Source organism: Anomaloglossus baeobatrachus, chromosome 5 (assembly GCF_048569485.1).
Source record: "Anomaloglossus baeobatrachus isolate aAnoBae1 chromosome 5, aAnoBae1.hap1, whole genome shotgun sequence".
Classification (NCBI taxonomy): Eukaryota; Metazoa; Chordata; class Amphibia; order Anura; family Aromobatidae; genus Anomaloglossus; species Anomaloglossus baeobatrachus.
Genome location: NC_134357.1, coordinates 24,387,744 through 24,407,416, shown reverse-complemented (window position 1 = coordinate 24,407,416; position 19,673 = coordinate 24,387,744). Strand labels below are relative to the sequence as shown.

At 41.7% G+C, this 19,673-nt stretch overlaps 1 protein-coding gene across 3 annotated transcripts in view; it reads left to right on the top strand.

The window, feature by feature from the left end:
• Positions 1 to 19,353, top strand: part of CD4 (CD4 molecule) — a 58,769-nt gene extending 39,416 nt beyond the window's left edge. For all 3 annotated transcript variants that reach the window (XM_075352211.1, XM_075352209.1, XM_075352210.1), the window contains exons 2-10: positions 784 to 903; positions 2,384 to 2,554; positions 4,910 to 5,047; positions 8,216 to 8,449; positions 8,559 to 8,891; positions 8,998 to 9,240; positions 12,951 to 13,069; positions 14,900 to 14,973; positions 19,094 to 19,353. In XM_075352211.1, the coding sequence (XP_075208326.1) occupies positions 852 to 903; positions 2,384 to 2,554; positions 4,910 to 5,047; positions 8,216 to 8,449; positions 8,559 to 8,891; positions 8,998 to 9,240; positions 12,951 to 13,069; positions 14,900 to 14,973; positions 19,094 to 19,127 (1,398 nt within the window). In that variant the 5' untranslated portion in view covers positions 784 to 851 and the 3' untranslated portion in view covers positions 19,128 to 19,353. The remainder of the gene's footprint in view (positions 1 to 783; positions 904 to 2,383; positions 2,555 to 4,909; positions 5,048 to 8,215; positions 8,450 to 8,558; positions 8,892 to 8,997; positions 9,241 to 12,950; positions 13,070 to 14,899; positions 14,974 to 19,093) is intronic.
• Positions 19,354 to 19,673: the final 320 nt, after the last annotated feature.

The window sequence follows — 19,673 nt, the reverse complement described above, 5'->3', positions numbered from 1 at the left end:
AGACACCAGTCATGAAATGGTGAATAATTCTGAGACTGCAGGAGTCAGTAAAAGTGACAGTTTGTGGTGAATTTGGAGAAACCACTTGTTATATTGGTCTTATCCAGTTATTTACATTATTCTAATTTCAATGATTTAATGCAAACAGCAAAATTTTGCAATGTGAGGATGAATAGTTATGATTTACACTTCTCTTTCATTCTGGTTTGTGTCACTGTGAGTGGTGTATATTCTGCGCCCCCTTCCCCCGTTTTCCTGTGGTCTCCCCGCAGCAGCAGGAAACATATAATGGTTTTCATATATGCCTACTGGGAAATAGGATCATACTAGGTGTGGGTACGGCGCCCGCAAACCACTTCAGACCCCTCTGCTCCAACTCACCCTGCTCAAATCACATCCTCTGTGTATGCAGCAGAATCAGACGCCTGCGGTCAGTGCGCAGGATATTTCAGAACTATGGAACCAGATCTGTAAATATTAACATGACCAGACGGCCAGAAAGTCCATCAATCTCAGCTCGGGGACCCAAAATAACAGGAGTGACAACCCATATACCATGTCCAGTCTGTGTGTCAGTGTTTACTGTATCCCTGGAATTATATTCATGAACCAGGAGGCTCAGGATGGCAACACTATTTGCTCATGGTCTCCTCCATGCTGATGGTCTCCATGTAGCAATTAAATATTTATAGATAAAAATGAATGGAATGCACCATAATAATACAGTATGTGATGATGATACACTTATACTGATACGTCTGCGTCAATGTATCTTAATTGCAGCATTGAATATAACACCCGTCTATGTACAACAATTAGGAAGATTTAAAGAGACAAGACAATATCTGGAAATGAGCAAGAAACTGCAAAGATTCAGCCTCTACCTTCTTGTTTTCCAGACAGGTAAGTGATTGCTAAACATTAGAGGAACACTCCAGGTGAGGATGGTACAGGGCAAGATGGTCGGAGCATGACCCGTCTCTTTCAGGTTTTTTAAAGGAAATGTATCATGCATTTCACCAATCAAAAACAGATATTGATACATTTTTCGAGAGAGAGTGTTGTGGGGATATTTTGTAACCTGTGCTTGGAGAGAAGGTGAGCTGTGACATCAACTATTGTAATCTACTGTATATCCAGGTGTTGTCAGTCATTGTATAGGAGGAGGAGGTGAGCTGTGATATCACCTATTGTAATCTACTGTATATCCAGGTGTTGTCAGTCATTGTATAGGAGGAGGAGGTGAGCTGTGATATCACCTATTGTGAATGGTGGATTCTGTGTTACCTACTGTATACAGAGGTGGCATCTGTACGACTATTGTACGGAAGGAGGAGGAGGTGAGCTGTGACATCACCTATTGTGAATGGTGGATCCTGTATTATGTACTGTTTATAGTGGTGTTATCAGTCATTGTACAGGAGGGGGAGTAGGTGAGCTGTGATATCACCTATTGAGAATGGTGGATCCTGTGTAATCTATTGTATACAGAGGTGTTATCAGTCATTGTACAGGAGGATTAGAAGATGAGGTGTAACATAACTGATTGTGAATGATGGATCCTGTGTTATGCTGATGTATATAAAGCGCTGTGGAATTAATAGCGCTATATAAATGAATAAATTATTATTATGTACTGCATATAGAGGGGTTATCAGTCATTGTACAGGAGGAGGAGTAGGTGAGCTGTGATATTACCTATTGTGAATGGTGGATCCTGTGTTATCTACTATATACAGAAGTGTTATCAGTCATTATACGGAAGGAGGAAGAGGTGAGCTGTGACATCACCGATTGTGAATGATGGATCCTCTGTTATGTACTGTATATAGACGGGTTATCAGTAATTGTACAGGAGGAGGAGGTGAGCTGTGACTTCACCTATTGTGAGTGGTGGATCCTGTTATGTACTGTATATAGAGGGGTTATCAGTCTTTATATAGAAGGAGGAAGAGGTGAGCTGTAACATCACCTATTATGAATGTTGCTTCCTGTGTTATCAGCTGTAAATAGTGGTGTTATCAGTCATTGTACAGGAGGAGGAGGAGGTGAGCTGTGACATCACCTATTGTGAATGGTGGATCCTGTGTTATCAGCTGTAAATAGAGGTGTTATCAGTCATTACTATCGTGCCTGTGATGATATGACTGGTGAGAATTAATTTCTGCAGAACAATAGGTGCCAGTGACAACTGACATTTCTGGAGTGTGTTTTCTTCTAAAATGTCTATATGACATATAGAAATATTTCTCTCGATGGAGCTCCCCTTTAAGGATTGTGACTATGTGAGTGAATAAACTCAAAGCTCCCCCCATCTTGGGATCTATTCAAGGAAAGCAGTCGCCATACGTCATGTCAGTGACGCCTTTACTATTATCTGAAGGTCTTTCTCTGGCATCCAATGAAAAGATCCTGGCTGAGGTTGGGAAGAAGATTTCTCTGCCGTGTGGAGACTCCAACGGGGTCAAGCAAGAGATTCAATGGAACAAAGACGGAAGCCTGTTTGTGAAATACAACAAGCACAACATGAAAACAGTCAGCAAGACCGTCCCAGGTAAGGGGGCTGTACACGGAGGTCTTCATAGACGGCTCCGGGGTCCCACCATAATGCTATTGCAAGGCTTGTCTGGCTGGAGGTACCCCGTGTTTGTTTGTTATTCCACCTGAGACCCCTCCCCACGATTAGCGGAGGAACAGAATGATTATTTTTTTATACGTTGGTCACCAGTTTTCTAAGTAAATATATTTATAGAGGTGCTATTAATATGAAATTCTGACCAGATGTTGGTAATAACCCGTTCAATCCACACAGGCAAAGAAATCAAACCATAAATATTCAGAAATTTAGTAATGTGTAATAATGAGAAATGACAAAGAGAAAAAGTATTGAACACGTTACTGAAATGTATTTAAAAAGCCTGTGTTGATGATGAAGCCTCCAGATGCCTCCTGTATGGAGACACTCATCACCTGCATTGCTCAGGTGGGGTTTGGCCCATTCTTCCACACAAACACTCTTCACATCCTGCAGATCCCGGGTTTCTTCTATGACCTCTGAGCTTTAGTTCCTTCCAGACATTTTCTATTGGGTTCAGCTCTGGTGATCGGCTCGGCCATTCTAGCAGATTTATTATCTTTCTGTGAAACCAATTGAGAGATTCCTTGGCCGTGTGTTTGGGTCATTGTCTTGCTGAAATCTCCACCCTTGAATCATCTTCATCATCCCGGTAGATGGCAGCAGATTTTTATCCGGATTGTCCAGTACATTTGTCCATTCATCCTTCCTTTTATTATATGAAGTTTGCCAGTATCGTCTGCTGAAAAACAGCCCCACACCATGATGTTCCCACCTCCGCACTCCACTGGTGTTGGTGTTGTTGGGGTGATTTGCCTTTTGGCCTCCAGACATGGTGGAGTTCAATTTTGCTCTCATCTGACCAGACAATATTCTCTCAGTATTTGACAGACTTGTATAAATGTTGCTGAGCAAACTTTAAATGCACTTGAATATGATCTTTGTTCAGCAATGAAGTCCTGTGTGGTGAGCGTGCATACAGGAGCGTGCATACAGGCCATGGAGGGGGAGTGCATTACTGTCAAGCTGCCACCAGGGGGAGCCGGAGCTCTGCAGCAGAAGACACTGAACGGTGCAACGAGAACCAGGAAGTAGATACACAGTGTTCTCGTACACTGCCTCACAGCACACCTGGGGAGCAGAGCTGCAGGGCGTGCGAGGAATAGTCAGGCGAGCCGGGTCAAGCACAGTATGGGCAGAAGGAGGACCAGAGGAAAGAGCAGAAGCAGAGTCAAGGTCAGTACCAGAGGAAGCAACCGAGTGGGGAGGTAGGAGAGGGGACAGAGGACTGGAGGGACGACCAGGGGACGGAACACAGACAAGGGCACGGGGGTACAGGAACAGACAGATCAGGATATCACTCACAGGACCAGCAATCATGGTCAAAGCAGCGCTAAGCTTATAGCCGGCACTGGGTCACTGGAAGTGTCAGCTTTTAAGGCATCCAGGCTCTGGAAGTGAGGCCCAGGAGAAGGCTCTGCCCCCTTGCTATGTGGATGGGGAGGCGAACCATGACAATTACTTACGGTTTTCTTTGGAACAATTGTACCTGCTGATTCCAGATATTTCTGTAGCTCTCTGCAGTTGTATCTTGGCTCTTGGACAACTCTTGTGATAATTCTTTTCACTCCTTTGTCTAAAATCTTTCAGGGAGCACCAGGTCGTGGCCGGTTTATGGTGAAATTATGTTCTTTCCACTTCCAGATTATGGCTCTAACAGTGCTCATTGGGGCCTTCAGTAATTTAGAAATTTTTCTGTAACCAATTCCATCAGTATGTTTTGCAACAAGAAGGCTGTGAAGGTCTTGAGACAGCTCCCTGGTTTTACTCATCATGAGATGTTTTTTGTGTAGCTCCTTGGTAATGAGACACCATTTTATAGGCCATTACTTTAACCAGCTGATATTATTTTTCACTAATTGGCAGGCTGGCTTTCTAATTACTGGTCTCATGATTTTCCATGGCTTTTTATGCCTCTCTTTATTCATCTGTTCAATACTTTTGCCTATGTCATTTTCATTATTGCACAAAACCTAATGGACATTTATGGTTTGATTTTTTCCCTGTCTGGATTGGATGGGTTGTTACTGACATCTGGTCAGAGTTTCATGTCAATAGCACCTTTATAAATATATTTACTCAGAATATTGGTGACATGTTCAATACTTGTTTTGCACTCCATGTGTATATACTATAATATATATATATATATTTATATATATATATATATTTTATTTATTTATTTTTAGCAGTATTTTATTCTCATTATTCTTCATTTTAGCTGTGATTATCATTATACCGATCCTCTTCATTACTGTAATGTATGTTCTGCAGGCAGCGATCGATTTTCTATGCAGCCCGACATCACACATAACTTGGAGACGACTGCCGTGCAGCTGATAGACGCCGGCACATTCACATGCAGAAAAGCTGGTCTGGATGTTAAAACAGTGGAACTCATTGTTTTTGAAGGTAAGTCGTTTTTATTTGCCTTTACAACCTACATTTCCTGGCTGGAGGTTAAAGGAGTTTTCCATTTTTTTTGGTTAATCCTTTTTGTTAGAAGGGTCTATAGAAAAAAGGGATGACAAGGAGACCCTCAGTGATTGCCTGTGACTGCCGGCAGGCGGAGAGCTCCCATATAGTGGCCGACCACCACTTTATCCCCTGAAATAAGGCGCAGACAACATTCTATCTTTTGCTGGATACATTTTTTTTTAATATATCTTTTAAATCATGAAGCGGCAAATGGAGAAACAAAAATGGACTAAATAGGGGACAAAATAAACTATTACCACCCTGCAGGTGAACACCAGGAAAAAAAGGGAAGGGGTAAATAATGGGGTGGGGGTGGGGGAGTTAGGATCCATGAATATTAGGCTTCAGTGTATTTTTATTTTTCATATTACTATCTATTTAAAAAAAACAAAACCAAAAAACTCCAAAAATCTCGGAATGTTCATTCTGGCCTAATACTAGATTCCTCCTTCCTACTCTGTTCAGATGAGTTCTCAGCAGTCTCATTATCATCACAGACACAAATACAAAGACTGGTAACACCTCTATATACAGTAGATAACACAGGATCCACTATTCACAATATGTGACGTCACAGCTCACCTCCTCCTCCTCCTTCTGTACAATGACTGATAACACTTCTGTATACAGCAGATAACACAGGATCCTCTATTCACAATAGATTATGTCACAGCTCACCTCCTCTTCCTGTGCAATGACTGATAACATCTCTATATACAGAAGATAACACAGGATCCACCATTCACAATAGATTATGTCACAGCTCACCTCCTCCTCCTCCTGTGTAAGAGCAAGGTCAAGATGCAGTGTACAGAGAAGGAAGACACAGTGGTGACATAACCAACAGTTTATTAATACACAAGCAGGGGTTGGAAGATACAGAAGAAGCTTATCACAAGGGAAAAATTACAATTTTTAGTTCTCAACAACAGCAATCACTAAAGATCCAAACTTCAGGGAAAGAACGCTCTTTCTACTAACTTGTGGCCCACATTAACTACTAGGGAACAGGATATGGACCAATCAGGGCCTATGTCCGTAGTCTCAAGCTACTTCACCTACGTCTCTATAGGTTACACTACACTAAGCTCAAACCACTATCAACACAGTCCCCCACATCAAGAACCGCACGGCCGGGCAGGAGGCAACAGCCGGCGTATTTGGGTCACCCACGGCTGGCTATCATGCATGGCCACGTCTGTGGCTTGACCATGTAGTCTTCACTGAAGGTCTTGACCGGCGTAGTGAGAGTCTCGGGGGTCTTGACCGGTGTAGCAGTGGCGTTAGGGGCCTGGCATAGCGATTGGCCTTGAGGGTCTGGAGGGTCTTGCTGGATGGTGAGGGGGTCTTGAGAGCTGTCTTCAGGGACTGGCTGGACGTTGCAGGGGGTCTTGAGGGGTTGCTGGGTGGTGCCAGGGCTCTTGAGGGCTTGCTGGGTGGTGTTGGGGCTCTTGGAGGTCTTGAGGGCTTGCTGGGTGGTGCCGGGACTCTTGGGGGTCTTGAGGGCTTGCTGGGTGGTGTTGGGGGTCTTGAGGGCTTGCTGGGTGGTGCCGGGACTCTTGGGGGTCTTGAGGGCTTGCTGGGTGGTGTTGGGGGTCTTGGGGGTCTTGAGGGCTTGCTGGGTGGTGCCGGGACTCTTGGGGGTCTTGAGGGCTTGCTGGGTGGTGTTGAGGGTCTTGGGGGTCTTGAGGGCTTGCTGGGTGGTGCCGGGACTCTTGGGGGTCTTGAGGGCTTGCTGGGTGGTGTTGGGGGTCTTGGGGGTCTTGAGGGCTTGCTGGGTGGTGCCGGGACTCTTGGGGGTCTTGAGGGCTTGCTGGGTGGTGTTGGGGCTCTTGGGGTTCTTGAGTGCTTGCTGGGTGGTGCCGGGACTCTTGGGGGTCTTGAGGGCTTGCTGGGCGGTGCGAGGGCTCGGGACTTGCAGACTATTTGCTTCAGTCTGTTCCAGATCCATCTCTCTGCTGCATGAATTTTGCTGCTGGTGAGGCTTCCTCCTTCCCCTCAGCCTGCACGTCCTCGCCCTGCTCCCTCTTCACGCCAAAAGACTTCTTCCGGTCCCTCCTCCGGCTCTTCATTCCTGTTCCTCTTCCCTTGTCTGCTGCTGAACAGGTCAGTCTCTCTAAAACCTTCCTCCGGGAACCAATCCTACAATTTTGGATTCCTAGGTTACTAATTGCCTTGCTCCTATTCTGTCTTCGACCAGCAGAGGGCAGTGTTGAACCATTAATCTCATAAGGCTGCACGGATCGCTGTGCCCATATTCCTACACCTGTACAATAACTTATAACACCTCTATATACAGCAGATAACACAGGATCCACCATTCACAATAGGTGATGTCACAGCTCACCTCCTCCTTCTCCTGTACAATGACTGATAACACCTCTATATACAGCAAATAACACAGGTTTCACCATTCACAATAGGTGATGTAACAGCTCACCTCCTCCTTCTCCTGTACAATGACTGATAACACCTCTATATACAGCAAATAACACAGGATCCACCATTCACAATAGGTGATGTCACAGCTCACCTCCTCCTTCTCCTGTACAATGACTGATAACACCTCTATATACAGCAAATAACACAGGATCCACCATTCACAATAGGTGATGTAACAGCTCACCTCCTCCTTCTCCTGTACAATGACTGATAACACCTCTATATACAGCAAATAACACAGGATCCACCATTCACAATAGGTGATGTCACAGCTCACCTCCTCCTTCTCCTGTACAATAACTTATAACACCTCTATATACAGCAGATAACTCAGGATACACCCTTCACAATAGGTGATGTCACAGCTCACCTCCTCCTTCTCCTGTACAATAACTTATAACACCTCTATATACAGCAGATAACACAGGATCCACCATTCACAATAGGTGATGTCACAGCTCACCTCCTCCTTCTCCTGTACAATGACTGATAACACCTCTATATACAGCAGATAACACAGGATCCACCATTCACAATAGGTGATGTCACAGCTCACCTCCTCCTCCTCCTGTACAATGACTGATAACACCTCTATATACAGCAGATATAATAGGTGATGATTCACAATAGGTGATGTTAATTCTCTGATCTTTCTTTTAGTCTCGGCAGAACCTTCCGATATCCTCCTGATGTCTGAAAACCTGAAACTGAGCATCAGGTCCTCCCCTGTAATGAATGCAGGGGTATCTTGGCTAAAAGACGACAAAAAGATGACAGACGGGCCGAATCTGGAGCTGAAGAACATAACAATAGAGCAAAGTGGGGATTACAACTGCTGTATAAAGATGAATGATGGAGCTAAAACTTGCTTTTCTAAAGCCATTAGTGTAAAAGGTACGAAGATGGTCATAGGAATCTGTGCTGTCCATCCCCCATGCTTTACACTGCAGCTGTACTTGTGCTATCAGAATTGATGACCAATATCCATTTCTTTGGTTTGCAGGCTTTAAACCCTCCGCAGCCGTGGTGTACATGTCCGGGAAGAAGCCGATCACTCTCCCCTTGTTCTTTAATTTCAAAGTTCGCGATTCTCCTCTGGAGGACGATGCCAGAGCTGTAGAGGGAAACATCAAGTATTTATCCAGCACCATACAAACGCTCACAGTCACGTCGGGGGCCTGCTGGCCCCAAAAATGCCAGCCGAAGTCTGACCCCGAGGATCTGAGCCCCTCCATCCGCAGTCCTCAGAGCGGCCTTTATCAGATGGAGATTGTGCTACAGATCGGCAAAAGGGAGAAGAAGCTGCAAAGAGAAGTGTGTGTGGCCAACCTGACGGGTAAGGCGGTCAGGAGGGGGGAGGGGCGTGTCAGCTGGGAGTTGTAGTTCTCCATCAGATTCCGAAGCTTTGATTTTGGAGTTTATGCTATATTCTCTTTTTCCAGCGTCCACGTCCCACAATAATATTGTTATCGAGTCCAACATCACTCTCCTGTGTAGTATCAACTGCATCGACAAAGGTGGCCGACTTTGCTGGCGTCATGAAAACAGTAGCTACGAGCTCTGCGGACCTCCCGGGAAAGAAAAACTGGCCAAAGAAATCACTATAGCACCGGAGACGAGCGGAAACTGGACCTGTGGTGTCTTCATTGGGGAAAAAAGACTCGCCAGCATCAACCTGACACTGGGTATGTGACTGTATAAAGCATCTCTAACCGAAAAACATAATGGAGCCCCAATACAACCTCCGCACCCTGGCCCCCCAACTACAGGCACCACTTAGGATGTCTTATGTGGCAGTCGGGGCCTTTGAAACCCCCCAGGAGAAAGGGGTAGGCAATGACCTCTGTGTCACGAGTGTGTCATGGCCTAATGTGATCTTGGGGGATCAGAAGGTCACAGCATATTAGAATTGCAGATCCGCTTTAGTGCCCACTCGTTGTTTACCCTCGTTGCAGCATATTTAATTTCATGTGGTATTGAAGAGGTTAAGGTTCATTTCTATCCTGCAGTGATCTTACAGGTAGTTGTATCCTCAGCTGCACCCACTCCCTCCTGCTATACATATTCGCTTCTCATTCCTCCCTATGCCGGCTATAGCTCATACCTATGCTGTCCGTGTTGAAGGAGCTTGTGGTGTTGTTTCTGTTGCAGCTGTAAAGTTTCCTGCTGAAAAAAACTTTTGAGTGTTATTTATTGTGTCTTTCCATATCCATTTGTTATTCGCGTCGTCTTATTGCAGTGGCGAGACTAGTGCCTCACTAGCCTTTACTAGTCGGGGTGAGTTCAGCACCAGCGAGGGCCTAGGCACGTGACGGCACATGTGGACACATTTAGGAATGTTAGATGCAGGGATCAGCCTCAGGTGAGTGTTAGGAGGTGACCCCGCTCCCCTCTCCCTAGCACCAGGGTCTTCTGTTATATTGCTACCCTGGTGTTCCCTGCAGTCACATTGTGGCACTCTGCTTCCTCTGCGCTCAATATAGCCACAACAGTTTCTAGAAACTTACCTTTCAACTATAGTTCCCTTTTCCCTGTCTGCGCTACAAGACCACCCCAAAAAGTCTGTAAAAAGTGACTAACAAACAGGAGGAAAAAAATTCCCTGCAGATTCTCTCTTTTTCTGAGACTGCATGCTGTGAGAGGGGAAGAGGGCGCAACTGCAGTTTTCCTCTCTTTATGAAACTGCATGCTCAGTCAGTGGAGAAAGTAATGTAACTGTATTTTCTCTTGTTTTGTTAGAGACTAAATTATTATATAAGAGGAAAAGGAGATGCAGCTGTAGTTTCTGCCTCATACTCTATGAGGCTACAAGTCTGAGAGGGGATGCAGCTGCAGTTTTCTCTCTATCTGAGACTGCGTGTTGTGAGAGGGATAAGGAGGGTGCAGCTGCAGTTTTTCTTCCATGCTGGGCCCTGGTTTCCCTCACCGCCCTAGATAGCGTCCGCACCTATGCACCGAACTGGATCCGTGGCCCAGGGTTGACCCTGATCTGGGCCCTAGATAGGGAATGGATGGGATGAGCGCTTAGTCAACCCCACTAAACTCTAAAGAAGATACAGGGATGACAAACAGGGGGAAAGTGAACTAATAACATCTCCAGATGCCTCAGGGAGAAGAACTGCAACCAACAACCAGGTTACACCAGAAGAATGCGAGCAGACTGCTTGCACTGAAGAATTGCTAAGGACAGAGGACTTATCACCAGCACTGAGTATGGGGAAATGAGGGTATATATAGATACCAAAAAAGTGCTGATAAAAAGCAGCTGAAAGGGTGAGGAACTCCGCAGGGTCCTAAAAGGAAAGGGACGAACACAAAGCTGAGGAGATACATAGGATACCAAATACATCAAGCAGGAATGATAGAAGGTCAGGGAGCAGTTTGCGAAGCCAAGTGCTATAACTATCTATTGTCGGACACCACATTACTGTCTGTCACCCCCCGTGACACCCCCGAGACGGTCGCCAACCAAACCAAAGACCCCACTGGAGAGATTACTTCCCACCCCTCAATGACTACAATCACCACCAAAAGACTTCAATCCCAATTACTCCAGACCCTACTAGATATATAAACATTGTGTTACACCCGTGTCTGAACATCCTCCTACAAATTCTGCTTTTGGCACCAAGCGGCAGCACAGTTCAGCCGAGCGTATGGACCGGGCCCAGCCACTGATTTGGGGAATGCAATTCAAATGTGCATAAACCATCTTAATTGTCTGTAGTCCGAATTAGGAGTCAAATATCTGCATGCAAAGTATCCACGGGGAAGACTATTCTCCTTGAGGAGACTGACAAACCAGTCTGGCTGCCAGTGAGGGGACTTATAGCTGCAATGCGCCTCTGAGAATTATTCAAATTGCCCCTCCAGTGAGGAAGGAAACAAACTCTAGCGCCACCTATTGGAAGTAACAATCCTAGTCAAAAGTGGCTTTTTAAACAAGACTTTTCATAAGGCCCCCTTCACACGTCCGTGAGACACGTGCGTGTTTGTTCCGTATATACCGGAGACACGGCCAAACGTGCACCAATGTTAATCTATGATTGTGGTCACACGTGCGTTATTTCATTATGTCCGTGTGTGCGTGTCCGTGATCCGTATGTGTTTGCGTTTGGCACGGATGCATGTCCGTTATCTGCACGGAGCACGCACACGTGGACACAATGAAAGTCTATGGGTATGTGCACACACGTTAGTAAACACGTATGCATATACCTATAGTCCGTGTCCGTTTGGTGTTTTTATTTCTAGTGATGTCGGCCATTCTTTCTATTTCTGTGTATGTCGGTCAATCTCCCTGAGTCCGTCGGTCAGTCTCTCTGTCTCTCTGTCCCTCTCTCACAGTCTGTCGGTCAGTTTCCCCCCCTCTCTCATACTTACCATTCCCCGATCTCCGGCGCGGCTCTGCACGGCATTCACACCGCTGCGGCGGCTTTTACTATTTTGAAAAAGCCGGCCGCTCATTAAACAATCTCCTATTCCCTGCTTTCCCCGCCCACCGGCGCCTATGATTGGTTACAGTGAGACACGCCCCCACACTGAGTGACAGGTGCCTCACTGCACCCAATCACAGCAGCCGGTGGGCGTGTCTATACTGTGCAGTAAAATAAATAAATAAATAAAAAAAAAACGGCGTGCGGTCCCCCCCAATTTTAATGCCAGCCAGATAAAGCCATACGGCTGAAGGCTGGTATTCTCAGGATGGGGAGCTCCACGTTATGGGGAGCCCCCCACCCTAACAATATCAGTCAGCAGCCGCCCAGAATTGCCGCATACATTATATGCGACAGTTCTGGGGCTGTACCCGGCTCTTCCCGATTTGCCCTGGTGCTTTGGCAAATCGGGGTAATAAGGAGTTAAGAGTAGCTAATCATCAGCTTTTGGTGGAGCTCTTGAGTTTGCTGGGGGTTGGTATTTATACATATATTTATAATGTTCTGGTTCCCTGTTATACCGTGGTACCAGACTGAAATTCTTGAAAACCATTGCTGAACCTGTTCGGAATTAACCCTCTACTTACTTGTCGCTCCTGCCTCTGACTCTGTTCTGACCTTGCCAATGGCTTCTGACTTTGTCCAACATTTCTGGTTTTGACCCGGGTTGTCAAGTGTCCTTGCTCCACTGACCGGCAGCCAGTCAGTGGACGTAGTAGCCCTGGTGACCCTGTGGTAAGTCCAGATCCCTGTATATTTATTAAAAGTTGAAGGGCAGAGTTCCTCTGCGACCTGCCAAGTAAATAGGCTGTAGGAAAGTTGCTCCATGGAAGCCCCATTAAAAAAGCCAGGTTTTCATGTACAGATATTCTTCACATTGCGTAAAAAGATGCCAATTAGTATGGAGCTTTATAAGAGACCATATAAAAGAGAATAAATATGTTATCCGCTATCAACAGAGTTACCGCAAGGTTTCCTATCAAGCCCCCTCTTCTGGGTGACGGTGGTGCTCGGGGTGATTGTGTTTCTCCTATGTGTGACCATCCTGACGATTATGATCGCCCGGCATCGTAGAGTGGTAAGTGATTAATTATCCTGTATGACATGTTTCCTATATACAGTTAGGTCCAGAAATATTTGGACAGTGACACAAGTTTTGTTATTTTAGCTGTTTACAAAAACATGTTCAGAAATACAATTATATATATAATAAGGGCTGAAAGTGCACACTCCCAGCTGCAATATGAGAGTTTTCACATCCAAATCGGAGAAAGGGTTTAGGAATCATAGCTCTGTAATGCATAGCCTCCTCTTTTTCAAGGGACCAAAAGTAATTGGACAAGGGACTCTAAGGGCTGCAATTAACTCTGAAGGCGTCTCCCTCATTAACCTGTAATCAATGAAGTAGTTAAAACGTCTGGGGTTGATTACAGGTGTGTGGTTTTGCCGCATACTTTCTTTGGTGAAGAAGAACCCGTTCACAACATCAACTGAAGTCCAGAACACTCTCAGTGAAGTAGGTGTATCTGTCTCTAAGTCAACAGTAAAGAGAAGACTCCATGAAAGTAAATACAAAGGGTTCACATCTAGATGCAAACCATTCATCAATTCCAAAAATAGACAGGCCAGAGTTAAATTTGCTGAAAAACACCTCATGAAGCCAGCTCAGTTCTGGAAAAGTATTCTATGGACAGATGAGACAAAGATCAACCTGTACCAGAATGATGGGAAGAAAAAAGTTTGGAGAAGAAAGGGAACGGCACATGATCCAAGGCACACCACATCCTCTGTAAAACATGGTGGAGGCAACGTGATGGCATGGGCATGCATGGCTTTCAATGGCACCGGGTCACTTGTGTTTATTGATGACATAACAGCAGACAAGAGTAGCCGGATGAATTCTGAAGTGTACCGGGATATACTTTCAGCCCAGATTCAGCCAAATGCCGCAAAGTTGATCGGACGGCGCTTCATAGTACAGATGGACAATGACCCCAAGCATACAGCCAAAGCTACCCAGGAGTTCATGAGTGCAAAAAAGTGGAACATTCTGCAATGGCCAAGTCAATCACCAGATCTTAACCCAATTGAGCATGCATTTCACTTGCTTAAATCCAGACTTAAGACGTAAAGACCCACAAACAAGCAAGACCTGAAGGCTGCGGCTGTAAAGGCCTGGCAAAGCATTAAGAAGGAGGAAACCCAGCGTTTGGTGATGTCCATGGGTTCCAGACTTAAGGCAGTGATTGCCTCCAAAGGATTCGCAACAAAATATTGAAAATAAAAATATTTTGTTTGGGTTTGGTTTATTTGTCCAATTACTTTTGACCTCCTTAAAATGTGGAGTGTTTGTAAAGAAATGTGACAATTCCTACAATTTCTATCAGATATTTTTGTTCAAACCTTCAAATTAAACGTTACAATCTGCACTTGAATTCTGTTGTAGAGGTTTCATTTCAAATCCAATGTGGTGGCATGCAGAGCCCAACTCGCGAAAATTGTGTCACTGGCCAAAGATTTCTGGACCTAACTGTAATGACACATTATTCATCGGACGGGAAGAATGTCTATATAGACTGCGGTGTCCGTCCGAGCATGGGCCCAGAGGTGTCCGTCCAAACACGCTCTGCCTTCCTATCGGATTATATCGGCCTAAATGAGGCTGGGAAAGAAGCAGATTTGTTTGTTACTCAACTCCTCACTTCGGCTGCAGACAATGAACTGCACAAGACTGAGTCATTCTACATTAATGACCTTAAAGACAAACTCCTGATAGCACAAGAAATAGTCATTATCACATGAAGTATTGGCCCTGACTCACAGAATGGGCGCAGTGTAAATGTACAGTACGGTACGGTATTAATTGACTGTTTCATCCTTAAATTTCATTTCCATCATTTTCATTCAGAGGCGAGCAAGATACAGGGCCTGGATACTGGAAAACCTACACCATGACAGAAGATGTGAATGTAATTATAAAGGGTAAGTGTTATCTATAAACTTGTACATAATACTGCCCCTATATACAATAATATATCATAATACTGCCCCTATGTACAAGAATATAACTACTATAATATTGCTCCTATGTACAAGAATATAACTACTATAATACTGCCACCTATGTACAAGAATATAACTACTATAATACTGCCCCTATGTACAAGAATATAACTACTATAATATTGCTCCTATGTACAAGAATATAACTACTATAATACTGCCACCTATGTACAAGAATATAACTACTATAATATTGCTCCTATGTACAAGAATATAACTACTATAATACTGCCACCTATGTACAAGAATATAACTACTATATTACTGCTCCTATGTACAAGAATATAACTACTATAATACTGCCACCTATGTACAAGAATATAACTACTATAATACTGCTCCTATGTACAAGAATATAACTACTATAATACTGCCACCTATGTACAAGAATATAACTACTATAATACTGCCCCCTATGTACAAGAATATAACTACTATAATACTGTCCCTATGTACAAGAATATAACTACTATAATACTGCCTCTATTCTCAAGAATATAACTACTATAATACTGCCCCTATGTACAAGAATATAACTACTATAATACTGCCCCTATGTACAAGAATATAACTACTATAATATTGCTCCTATGTACAAGAATATAACTACTATAATACTGCCACCTATGTACAAGAATATAACTACTATAATACTGCTCCTATGTACAAGAATATAACTACTATAATACTGCCACCTATGTACAAGAATATAACTACTATAATACTGCTCCTATGTACAAGAATATAACTACTATAATACTGCCCCTATGTACAAGAATATAACTACTATAATACTGCCCCCTATGTACAAGAATATAACTACTATAATACTGCCCCTATGTACAAGAATATAACTACTATAATACTGCCTCTATTCTCAAGAATATAACTACTATAATACTGCCACCTATGTACAAGAATATAACTACTATAATACTGCTCCTATGTACAAGAATATAACTACTATAATACTGCCCCTATGTACAAGAATATAACTACTATAATACTGCCTCTATTCTCAAGAATATAACTACTATAATACTGCCCCTATGTACAAGAATATAACTACTATAATAATGCCCCTATGTACAAGAATATAACTACTATAATACTGCCCCTATGTACAAGAATATAACTACTACAATACTGCCCCTATATACAAAAATATAACTACTATAATACTGCACTTATGTATAAGAATATAACTACTATAATACTGTCCCCTATGTAGAAGAATATAACTACTATAATACTACCCCCTATGTACAACAGTATAACTACTATAATACTGCCCCTATGTACAACAGTATAACTACTATAATACTGCCCCTATGTACAAGAATATAACTACTATAATACTGCCCCTATGTAGAAGAATATAACTACTATAATACTGTACCCTATGTACAAGAATATAACTACTATAATACTACCCCCTATGTACAACAGTATAACTACTATAATACTGCCCCTATGTACAACAGTATAACTACTATAATACTGCCCCTATATACAAGAATATAATTACTATAATACTGCCCCTATGTAGAAGAATATAACTACTATAATACTGTACCCTATGTACAAGAATAAAACTGCTATAATACTCCCCCTATGTACAAGAATATAACTACTATAATACTGCCCCTATGTACAAGAATATAACTACTATAATACTGCCCACTATGTACAAGAATATAACTACTATAATACTGTCCCTATGTACAAGAATATAACTACTATAATACTACTCCATATGTACAAGAATATAGCTACTATAATACTGCCCCTATGTACAAGAATATAACCACTATAATACTACTCCTATGTACAAGAATATAACTACTATAATACTGCTCCTATGTACAAGAATATAACTACTATAATACTGCTCCCTATACACAAGAATATAACTACTATAATACTGCCCATATGTACAAGAATATAACTACTATAATACTGCCCCCTATGTACAAGAATATAACTACTATAATACTGCCCCTATGTATAAGAATATAACTACTATAATACTGCTCCTATGTATAAGAATATAACTACTATAATACTGCCCCTATGTATAAGAATATAACTACTATAATACTGCTCCTATGTATAAGAATATAAGTACTATAATACTGCTCCTATGTATAAGAATATAACTACTATAATACTGCCCATATGTAAAAGAATATAACTACTATAATACTGCCCCTATATACAAAAATATAACTACTATAATACTGCACTTATGTATAAGAATATAACTACTATAATAATGTCCCCTATGTAGAAGAATATAACTACTATAATACTACCCCCTATGTACAACAGTATAACTACTATAATACTGCCCCCTATATACAAGAATATAACTACTATAATACTCCCCCTTTGTACAAGAATATAACTACTATAATACTGCCCCTATGTACAAGAATATAACTACTATAATACTGCCCCTATGTACAAGAATATAACTACTATAATAATGCCCCTATGTACAAGAATATAACTACTATAATACTGCCCCTATGTACAAGAATATAACTACTATAATACTGCCCCTATGTACAAGAATATAACTACTATAATACTGCCCCTATGTACAAGAATATAACTACTATAATACTGCCCCCTATGTACAAGAATATAACTACTATAATACTGACCCTATGTACAAGAATATAACTACTATAATACTGCCCCTATGTATAAGAATATAACTACTATAATAATGCCCCTATGTACAAGAATATAACTACTATAATACTGCTCCTATGTGCAAGAATATAACTACTATAATACTGCTCCTATGTACAAGAGTATAACTACTATAATACTGCCCTTATGTATAAGAATATAACTACTATAATACTGTCCCCTATGTAGAAGAATATAACTACTATAATACTGCCCCCTATATACAAGAATATAACTACTATAATACTGACCCTATGTACAAGAATATAACTACTATAATACTGACCCTATGTATAAGAATATAACTACTATAATACTGTTCCTATGTGCAAGAATATAACTACTATAATACTGCCCCTATATACAAAAATATAAATACTATAATACTGCCCTTATGTATAAGAATATAACTACTATAATACTGTCCCCTATGTAGAAGAATATAACTACTATAATACTGCCCCCTATATACAAGAATATAACTACTATAATACTGACCATATGTACAAGAATATAACTACTATAATACTGACCCTATGTATAAGAATATAACTACTATAATACTGTTCCTATGTGCAAGAATATAACTACTATAATACTGCCCCTATATACAAAAATATAAATACTATAATACTGCCCTTATGTATAAGAATATAACTACTATAATACTGTCCCCTATGTAGAAGAATATAACTACTATAATACTGCCCCCTATATACAAGAATATAACTACTATAATACTGACCATATGTACAAGAATATAACTACTATAATACTGACCCTATGTATAAGAATATAACTACTATAATACTGTTCCTATGTGCAAGAATATAACTACTATAATACTGCCCCTATATACAAAAATATAAATACTATAATACTGCCCTTATGTATAAGAATATAACTACTATAATACTGTCCCCTATGTAGAAGAATATAACTACTATAATACTGCCCCCTATATACAAGAATATAACTACTATAATACTGACCCTATGTACAAGAATATAACTACTATAATACTGACCCTATGTATAAGAATATAACTACTATAATACTGTTCCTATGTGCAAGAATCTAACTACTATAATACTGCCCCTATATACAAAAATATAAATACTATAATACTGCCCTTATGTATAAGAATATAACTACTATAATACTGTCCCCTATGTACAAGAATATAACTACTATAATACTGCCCCCTATATACAAGAATATAACTACTATAATACTGTACCCTATGTAGAAGAATATAACTGCTATAATACTGCCCCTATGGTCTAGTCTCGCTTGTATGACTATATTATATTGTGATGGTTACATTTTCTGGTTGCAGGTTTGCCCCACAGCGGCTCAGACAGAACATATGATCGGTCCTGCAGGACATTACACTATTATGGACGTTGCTGTACATTGCTGGATTTTCTATCTGACTTTTGCTGGATGCATGGACAGGTTGCACAAGTTTTTCTCCTCAAAATAATTGTCTAAATATTGCTGTTTGTGAATTCTGCTGCCCATGGTGTTCATGTTCCTCATCCTCCTGTGTATAGTGATTTACGACTTGTATTTAAAAAAATAAATCTTACTTTGTGAGTCCGACTCCACTTTCTTTTTCATCTTTATAGTAAATGAGTATTTTAGTCTCAGCCTCAGATCCTTGGGCCGAACCAGGGGAGATAATTTGGAGGGTCCCTTTGTCTACACTGAACATGTGACGTTCCCGTTCTCATTGTATGCAGGACCGATCATTAATAAGATCTTACAGGTTACTTATTACTGAACTGTTCACACTATGTTTTTTAACTTCAGTGAAAAACAATGAGTTTTTGAAGGGAAAATGTAGTAAAATGTACAGCAGTCCTGGCTGGCGGGCAGCAACTGGAAGATGCACCAAATTCATTAAGGCTACTTTC